Source organism: Macadamia integrifolia, unplaced genomic scaffold (assembly GCF_013358625.1).
Source record: "Macadamia integrifolia cultivar HAES 741 unplaced genomic scaffold, SCU_Mint_v3 scaffold_198A, whole genome shotgun sequence".
Lineage (NCBI taxonomy): Eukaryota > Viridiplantae > Streptophyta > Magnoliopsida > Proteales > Proteaceae > Macadamia > Macadamia integrifolia.
Window position 1 is genome coordinate 363,016 of NW_024870639.1, and position 9,841 is coordinate 372,856.

At 38.0% G+C, this 9,841-nt stretch overlaps 1 protein-coding gene across 1 annotated transcript in view; it reads left to right on the forward strand.

Moving 5' to 3' along the window:
- LOC122071245 (alpha-glucan phosphorylase, H isozyme-like) overlaps positions 1–9,025 on the forward strand; it is a 22,524-nt gene extending 13,499 nt beyond the window's left edge. The window contains exons 2-14 of the mRNA XM_042635569.1: positions 341–517; positions 599–684; positions 842–1,031; positions 1,439–1,531; positions 2,608–2,792; positions 2,935–3,052; positions 3,135–3,263; positions 4,520–4,738; positions 4,822–5,025; positions 5,866–6,024; positions 6,379–6,642; positions 7,289–7,479; positions 8,845–9,025. Of these exons, the coding sequence (XP_042491503.1) occupies positions 341–517; positions 599–684; positions 842–1,031; positions 1,439–1,531; positions 2,608–2,792; positions 2,935–3,052; positions 3,135–3,263; positions 4,520–4,738; positions 4,822–5,025; positions 5,866–6,024; positions 6,379–6,642; positions 7,289–7,479; positions 8,845–8,971 (2,142 nt within the window). The 3' untranslated portion in view covers positions 8,972–9,025. The remainder of the gene's footprint in view (positions 1–340; positions 518–598; positions 685–841; positions 1,032–1,438; positions 1,532–2,607; positions 2,793–2,934; positions 3,053–3,134; positions 3,264–4,519; positions 4,739–4,821; positions 5,026–5,865; positions 6,025–6,378; positions 6,643–7,288; positions 7,480–8,844) is intronic.
- The last annotated feature ends 816 nt before the right edge of the window (positions 9,026–9,841 follow it).

A 9,841-nucleotide genomic window follows, 5' to 3' on the forward strand; every position in this document is an offset into this window, starting at 1 on the left:
AGTATTTATGAGAAATTATTGAAAATTTTGGATGCTGATGGATATTATTTCCTCTTGCGATGTTTCATACTGTGAAAAATCTAAAAGTAAAGTTTCCTTGTATATGATTGCATTGATTTGTCGGGGTTCTATTTTCTGGGGTAAGCTTGGGTTGGACCTGCATTTGCATGGTTGCATTGCAGTGAGGATCTCATCTTTGTGTCTGTTCACGTATAAAGTTGAAAATGTATTGTCTTGTTGGGACTTGTTTCTAGAGAGACCATCTGATAACACAACTGTCCAGTGATTAACTTGCACCATCCGATTTGCTCATTAATTCAGTTAGTTTCCCTTTTTGTAGGAGAAAGATGCAGCCCTTGGCAATGGTGGTCTAGGGAGGCTCGCGTCATGCTTTCTGGACTCCATGGCTACACTAAATTTGCCTGCATGGGGATATGGTTTACGATACAGATATGGACTGTTCAAGCAGAGGATTACCAAGGAGGGCCAAGAAGAAACTGCAGAGGATTGGCTCGAGGTTTGTTTGGATGCAAGTTCTGTTAAGAATTTTCATTTTTCATTTATACTTTACTTCGTACGTTTGGTGGGAATTGTGCAGAAGTTCAGTCCATGGGAAATTGTGAGGCATGACATCATATATCCTATCAAGTTTTTTGGTCATGTGGAGGTCTCTCCTACTGGATCGTAAGCATCACTGCCTTTATGCAAGTGTTGAGAAGAATTTGAACCTTATTCTACTTTCTAGGATCAATATTATCTCTCTTGTTCTCCTCAATTTTTGGAATAAAAAAATCCATATCTATGTACTCTTTCTTGATGCTTTCTTTTAAATGAATGACAGTCGAAAGTTGGTTGGGGGAGAGGTTATTCAAGCTCTCGCTTATGATGTGCCCATTCCAGGATACAAAACCAAGAACACCATTAGTCTTCGTCTATGGGAAGCAAAAGCTGGGGCTGAGGATTTCAATCTATTCCAATTTAATGATGGACAATATGAGTCTGCTGCTCAGCTTCATTCTACAGCTCAGCAGGTTAGTTACTGTTGGCCTGGTACAAAAGCTACTAGTACAGCCATTTGGTCCCTTTAGTTATGGGTGGTGCTGTATAGTTGGTAATATGATGAGAATGGTTTTCAAACCGAGGCATGTGGTGTCGACATTCAGGATCTAAGTAGTAAGCCAGCTGTTCCTGCAACAAAAGCAAAGTGCATTTTAATCGTGTTGTGTTTATATGGTTTTCAATTCCTATTAAAGGTCCCATTCTCCTCAAATTTATAATGGAAACTTGTTTGCTAAATTCTATAATTTTTCTGTTTAACAGTAATTAAGGTTAGAAAGAATTAGTTCCACACCACACGTATTCGCATTTAATCATGTTTACTTGGTTACATCTATATTAGTCAATGTTTTATGCAATATATCAAAGTTTGGCATTGCAGATTTGTGCAGTTCTATATCCTGGAGATGCTACAGAAAATGGAAAGCTTTTACGATTAAAGCAACAATTTTTCCTCTGCAGTGCTTCACTTCAGGTATTTAGTTCTTTTTACTGTGTCCCAGCCTTCTCTAACAATATATTCCTGATTCCTTATAGCTTCTCTTTGAAATTTTAACCAAAGAAGGAAAGAAAATTCCTGCAAATATTGAGGGATTTTAATTGTTAATTTGACTTTGTAAAGTGCAAACTTAGTTCCGAAAATACACCCTGTGCAATTTATATTCTGCGTTCAGCTCTATATTTAATCGTAAATTCCGTGTCGATACATACCAAGAAACATGTCCACACTGAACCTTAACCTAGGTGATGTGACGCATCTACGATTAGTAAAAACTTCACTAACTCAAGGTACCAGATCTTGACCTAAGCAACTTACTAAGTTGGGTTAAAATTAGAGTCTAACCAGGTAGTGTTTCAAACTAAGACAAGACCTATTAAGGCATAAACTTTGATTTGAGTTAGACCGAGACAAGCTGAATTGTCTTCCAATCATTGACTCTGCCTCAGTTGAGTTGGGAGGGTTATTTTTGTCAAAGTTATTTATTTATTTGTTTATTTATTTATTTTCTCTGAATTGTATTGCCAATAAACCTAACTAGATCCTGATGTCATGTGACATAAAGGTAAAGAAATATGATTTATAATCAACACTTAAAGTTTTTCACCCCGTCAGTTGTCCAATATCTTCTTTTGTTTAATAATTTTAGTATGGCAAAAGAATTTATGGACAGGACCATCCAATAGGGTATCTGTGGGCTGCTCACCTAGTTCTGCCACGTGGTAGGGTGATGTAGCAATCTAGGCAATGGTCTGGATTGTCAATGTGTTAAATTTCCGACTCAAATCAGTCATATATCCTCCCTTGAATTGTTATTCACCAGTTGGCATCTAAGCATTGGGATGCACCTGCTCAGTAGTTCTAGATATTTTCGGTGTCTTATTTTGCCACTTTCCAAGTCCTATGAAGTATCTGTACCTTAAACTTCCAAAGCAATACATACCAGTATGTTATTCTTCAGATAGTGGTTAGCCATGAGTTGTTATGGAATTTTTATTCCATACATCATATAGCAAAGTTAACGGTTCAGATCTTTCTTGAAATGGTTACAGGACATCATTTTTCGATTTAAGGAGAGGAGAGCTGAAAAAGGCTCATGGCAGTGGTCTGAGTTTCCTAGCAAGGTTGCAGTACAACTGAATGATACACATCCAACTCTAGCAATTCCAGAATTGATGCGGCTACTAATGGATGATGAAGGGCTTGGATGGGATGAAGCTTGGGACATAACAACTAGGTGCATTGATTAGTTCCATATTCTTTTAAGAGTACAGAGCACTGATTTACTGACACTGTGCAATCTTGGAGTTAACTTTCAGCATATATATTCATGTTGTTACTGGTTGCTCACAATGTAATGGATGATTTTCTTTGAACAGGACTATTGCTTATACCAATCACATGGTGCTTCCTGAAGCACTAGAGAAATGGTCACAGTCTGTAATGTGGAAGCTTCTCCCTCGCCACATGGAGATCATAGAAGAAATAGATAAGCGAGTATAATTCCACCCTTTTGTTATGTATTCCATATCTATGATCTTTATATGCTGAATTGAGTGGTGACTTTTCCCCCTTTCAGTTCATGGCCATGGTACGTTCCACCCTACCAGATCTTGAGAGTAAGCTCAATAGCTTGTGCATCTTGGACAATAATCCCCAGAAGCCAGTTGTGCGGATGGCAAATTTATGTGTGGTATCCTCACACACGGTAAGATATTTGTAAAAATGTGAAACTGGCCATTTTTTTCTCCTTTTTATTGCATTTCAAGAAATAATGTAATACAAACAAAAAGCGTTCTTTCTTGAGAATCAGAGATAGGGCTTAACTGGATCAAATCATATAGATCTGATCCTATATCCTATTTACCACTGAATGGTCCCAATATGGATATAATCTTTGCTTAATTTATATAAAAGATACATTGCCACTCTACTAATCCAGGTCCATTTTGGAGTCCAACTAACTGAATTATTTAAGGAAGATTTGATATTGGGACCCAAGTCCAGATTGGATTGGATAATGCAGATCAGGGCGGATCCTTGATCTGGCCTGCTCCATTCTATGTCCTAATGAAATGTATCTGTTATTTTGAGGTTGCAAACTGCCTTTGATTTAGTGAACAACATTTTCCTAGGCTTTTGGAGATGGCTAATCTGTAAAAGTATGTTCATCATCACATGGTATTTAACCAATTTCATAGGATAGTATATGGCAAAAAGGCCTTTACACTCGCAGTGTAGACAAGCTTGTCGCCATAGTCGGCCTCATTTCTGTTGTGGCATGATATGTGGCAATTCCTATCATTCAAAGGTCTGGATAGGCCATGTGGCGAATTTTAGACTCAAATCAACATGCCTCCCATCTATGTCCATGCACCCCCTCAATAGCCTGTGCCGCTTCTCTGTAGTTCTGAATTTTCAATGCTTCATTTTGACACTTGGCAAATCCATTTGAACTGAAACTTGACATGTGAGCAGGGGACCTTGAGTCTACCTGTTCCCAATATTTGGGCCCAATCTGTTCATGCAACGTGAAAAAAAAAAAGAGGGGCCATGTAGAAAATGCTCTCCTCGGCCACCAAGGAAACTTTAGTCCTGTATTGTATACTACTTTTCATTTTGAAAAGAATTTAACCTACAATTAGACATGTTACTAAAAATTCAGTAAATGAGATCTGGTTGAGGAAATTTTCATATTTCTTCACAAATTCAATCAAGAACGACCTCATACTACCAAAACCTGCAACCCCATCGCCAGGGAGAGTGGTTCCTCTGGGCTTTTAGCCGTAGTCGGTCATATCAAACCATAGCCATGAATAAACATTATCATCCAATATCCTTTTGGTATCTTCTGGTCTTTTAACATTCTGCCTCTGTGGGAAAATAGTAGAAATAAAGAGTCTCTTGAGTTTTTTCTCAATTAATATTTATTTCAAAATAAATTCTCTGTACATTTTTCTGTAGGTAAATGGAGTGGCAGAGTTACATAGTCAGATCTTAAAATCAGAATTGTTTGTAGACTATGTTTCTATATGGCCGGCCAAGTTTCAGAATAAAACCAATGGTGTCACTCCTCGCCGATGGCTCCGTTTTTGCAGCCCTGAATTGAGTAATATAATCACAAAATGGTTAAAAACTGATGAATGGGCTACCAATCTTGACCTTCTTTCAGAGCTTCGCCAGGTATATGTTTAAAATATTTTGTTTCCCTCATTATCAAATGCTTATTGTAATGACACATTTGTTCATTGACTAATGCATGACAGTTTGCTGACAATGAGGAGTTGCATGCTGAGTGGGCAACTGCCAAGATGGCTAACAAACAGCGTCTGGCACAGTATGTTTTGCAAGTGACAGGTGTGAGCATTGACCCGAACAGCCTTTTCGACATACAAGTTAAGCGCATCCACGAATATAAGAGACAGTTGATGAACATTCTGGGTGCAATTTACAGATACAAGAAATTAAAGGTATAGGAAGCTTTGTTGCCCATATAATTGTATATTATCTATGGTTATCTTTTTTGTTTTTTGGATCCCTTTTTATGAATAGATTGTTTTTAGAATATGTTATAATCATATATAAGCAAAAATGAAGGCTCATAAAACATATTGTGCTTTATAGTTGTTACTTCTCCATTGGTTCCTATCCTTTGGTCCCAACATTCTAATATAGAATGGGATTATCCAGCCTTCAACTCACCCTGGCACTGGGGGTGCATTAGGGAAGGCATCAAGCTCAACCTCGATGGTTTCTATACTTGTAGGTGTAGAGGGTTCTCTTAGATATAGTTCAGGAGGCCCTAAGGCTTGGGAGACCCATGACGTTGAAGATTTGCGCACTTAAATAAGTCTTGGTTTGGCTTCATCACAGGGTTTACAGAACTAGATTTTTGGGGGACATTCTACCATGTCATTAGCTGGCTCACATCGTTGGCATTATTTTGAGGCTCTTACCAGTCATTGAACACATTGTTCTCATGAATGCCTGGAACATAAGATTCTCTTGTAGATGAACTATCCAAGCAAGGAGTCCATGTTGGTTGCCAGTGCTTTCTATTGGGAGAAAATGATTTTATCTGGTTTGCACTAGATTGATAATTTGTTGTATGATTTTTTCTGTTTCTAGATTATGATATTAACCTGTAGGTGCCTCTTTTCAACTTTTAAAATGGGTTTATGTATAAACACAGGACGGAAGATAAAATTTCATTTACATCACTTGAAAATTCCAATTCTGAGGCATCTTTCATTTAGCATATTTTGGGTGGATGTATCTAAGAGGCTTATGTTGGAACTGATCTTTTACAGGAGATGAGCCCTGAAGAAAGGAAGAAAACAACTCCACGCACTATCATGATTGGGGGCAAAGCATTTGCAACATATACAAATGCCAAAACAATTGTGAAGCTGGTGAATGATGTCGGTGATGTTGTCAACACTGATCCTGAGGTCAATGACTATTTGAAGGTAGAAATATCTCACATTGCATTTCTGGGAATTAATGCTTGATTGACTTGCTTTTGTATTAGAATTTCTTTTCTTTCCAATATTTACAGTCATTTGCTGGTGACCTTGCTCTCTTTTACATACAAAGGAGAATAAACCTTTTCTGTTACAGAGGAGTCAACCTCGGTTATTCATGATGGATGAGGTCACTTCATCAAATTTTAAGTACTCCTTGTATCTGCCTTTTTGGAGTTAAATCACTGGGCCACCCTTTACCCCAAAATTTTCATAAGCATTGATCATTAATTGCTGTAACCTATAAATTACCATTCCTACAATCAGGTTGATGTTTTTCTAATTCTTGTGAACTTTCAGGTTGTTTTCATTCCAAATTACAATGTATCTGTGGCGGAATTGCTGATTCCAGGAAGTGAGCTGTCACAGCACATCAGCACAGCGGGCATGGAGGCAAGTGACACGAGCAACATGAAATTCGCCCTCAATGGTTGCCTCATAATTGGAACACTGGATGGGGCCAATGTGGAAATCAGAGAAGAAATCGGGAAAGAAAATTTCTTCCTTTTTGGTGCCGAAGCAGATGAAGTCCCCAGGCTACGCAAAGAGCGAGAAAATGGACTGGTAATATGCTGCAATTTGCTACTGTAAATATACAATCCTCATCACCTGCAGCTTTAGGTTTCTGCAGTTGACAGTGGTCCTTGTGTTCATACTAAGTTGAAAAGCATTCCTATTGACTCAATTCATTTAAAATATTAAAGAAGGCAGTCACTGATTTGCAAGCCAACTCAGACCTCCTCTTAGTCTGTCATATTGTCCATTCACAGAAGTAATTCTTTTTTCCAGAAATATTTAGCAGTCCTTTGGTTGCCGTACATGTATATACACTTTGTGGTGCCTTACTGCCTTCCTTTGCCATGGGTTGTCAGAGGAAACATTACTGCACTTTAATCAGGATATATTCGGTAATATGCTAATATAGTGGAATTTGAATATTGTGCATACCGTCCATGTTTATAGAAGTAAAATCAGGGTGCGGCTTACTGCCTCATGATTGTTACTCTAATCCTTAAACATGCTGGCAATAGATGAGTAGGCTCTTCTTTTTGTGTTTTCAGCCTCATTTGCATTTCACATATTATTTTTTCATTAAAATCAAGTTGAGGCACCAGTTCATACATGTCAGTAATACGAACAGGACACATCATCCATGCATTCTAGAGATTTTTTTTCCATGATCTGACCTTAGTCCTTGCTGATTGTGTAGTTTAAGCCAGATCCACGGTTTGAGGAGGCAAAGAAATTTGTTAGGAGTGGTGCATTTGGAAGCTATGACTATAACCCACTCCTTGAGTCTTTGGAAGGTAACAGTGGGTATGGGCGTGGTGATTATTTTCTCGTTGGTCACGACTTCCCAAGCTATATGGAAGCTCAGGAAAAGGTGGATGAAGCTTACAAGTAAGGAAAACATAAACCTTTCTTTTCTATTTTCTTATGGCGGTTTCTTCATTGTGTGCTGTTCCTCATTATGTCGGGTGTGTGTGACCTCTTGGCCTCTGCATGGGTATTTTGTGGTAGATTATACTATTAAATCTTTTGATAAAATTTAAGTCTTGCTGGAATCATTTGGGCTTCCAGAACCTTTGGGCCAATATTTCCTACCGAGGTGCAAGCGTGATTAAGTCATAATGATGAGCATTTAATGCCCACTCCACTTTCTCCCTCTCTTCTAACATCTTTTTCAAGCAACAACTCTTTTTTCAAATGAACTCTTTTCAACATCTATTTCAACGGTTTTTTTCCTTCCCTATATATGTGAATCTTTTGGCTTGTAGAAGGTAGAGTTGATAATTTGTGGGTGTGCCATGGTGAGCCTAGTTGTGAGTTTGAGGTCCTCTAGTGATGAGTGAGTCCACAAGAGACCCCCAGAGTTAAGTGGTTTTTTCTGACCTTTGTTATCCTATAAAGAAATCTTTATTTTCTATTATATTTTGAATCCTCCCATTTTTTACTGCTTCAAACGTTAGGCCTGCTGAGGCTTGGACTAGCCTAGAATGATTCCAGACCAGCCCTAATGGGCCGGTTGGTAATGTGTATGAAACACAATTTTCCATACCTTCCCAGCCATCAAAGTGCATAACTTAATCGGAAATTGGAACACAAAATTCTTGATTGACTTTGAGGGGTTTATTTTATATTTTCTGTAGAATTATGAGAATTCTGTTGTTTCGCAATGTATTCTCAATGCAATAAATGCTCTTTTCTAAAAGATAGAATTATAGAGACCTGTGGTTTGGTGTTTTTCCCATATCAGACGATAGGGTTGTTGTATATTCATTTATATATCAGTCATATACAAGCTGCGGTTACAAGATGTAGAGTTTGAATAGAACTCTATTTTACAGGTGTTATATCACATGTGGGAGAGATGGATCCCTTATCTTCATAACCGAATGGGTTGGAGACATTGCATGGGAGAGAGTCCCTTGACGTGGGGACTTCTCCTTTGGAGGGAATATTCGTAATACTAAACAAGCTGGTTCACAAAAACTGCTTCAATTCTATCATTGCCAATGCTTTCAATGTTGTTTTAACACAATTATTCAGGCTGGTTGCTATTCTAATTGCTATTTATCATCTAACATCATTCGTATCCCAAAGAAGTTCCTGGACGGTTTAATTTCCTGACCCAGGCTTGCCCAATTTTATTTTGTTTTTCCTTTGAGTGGAGGATCTGTTAACTTGCTTTATTGACTTATTGATTTACCATGTATCCTGTTTAGTTTCATGTGCATCTTATTATTCCTAATCATCATCTTGCAGGGATCGGAAGAAATGGCTCACAATGTCAATACTTAGCACCGCTGGAAGTGGAAAATTCAGCAGTGACCGGACAATCTCACAGTATGCGAAGGAAATGTGGAACATAGTGGAGTGCCCTGTTCCATAATTCTTACTTGAGAAGGAGCTGCACTTGCATATCGTTAGGTTTATCATTTATTTGCAAATAGTACATGCGGAGGTTGGACCCTAGGCTTCCTTCTTGTACCATTTTTTGCTAAACTGTTGCTTGAAATGTTTATAAAGGTTGCAGAGTACATTTTTTTTTTCTTGTAAAACGGAATGGCTATAGCACTTTTTTTATTATTATTAAATGGAAGCTGCAAATGTACATATGGAAGTGGGTTCCACAGGTGCAGCTAGTACGAGGATTTTGTTTTTTCATTCTTTGAACACGGTCTAAATATTTGTCATATAGCATACCAGATATGATTCAGATTTAGCAAACAAGTAGCACTGGGAAAAAGTGCCAACATTAACAAAATGTTGGAAGATCCCAATAATTCCTAGGGGTATCCTCATACAAGTCAATTGGATCACCCAGTTTGCTTCTTATCTCAAAAGGTATTGCGTTCCAAATCTATTCAACCGATCTGGACTTACTAGTCCATTTCCTTCTATTCCTTTCCATCCATGGATGATATATGGTAGCACAAAATGCCATCTTCTTAACTGATCACGGTAGCCCTTGCCTTTAAATGAATCCCTCACCAACTTCCATTCGTCCATTTTGTTCCAAAGTATAGTCAAGAGATGGTCGCTAGGAAAAGCATTTTGTAAGCTAGGGCCGATGTACCTTCTGATTGTGGTAGGGTACTATCAGATCTAAACATGGAGCCCGAACTCATTTTGAAGACGATAACATCTTCACTACCAAAGAAGAAAATGATCTAACTTCCACATCTTTTTACCAAAGAAAATATGACTTAAACAAGACCAATATTGCGTCAGAAGGAACCTATTTATTTGACCCATATAC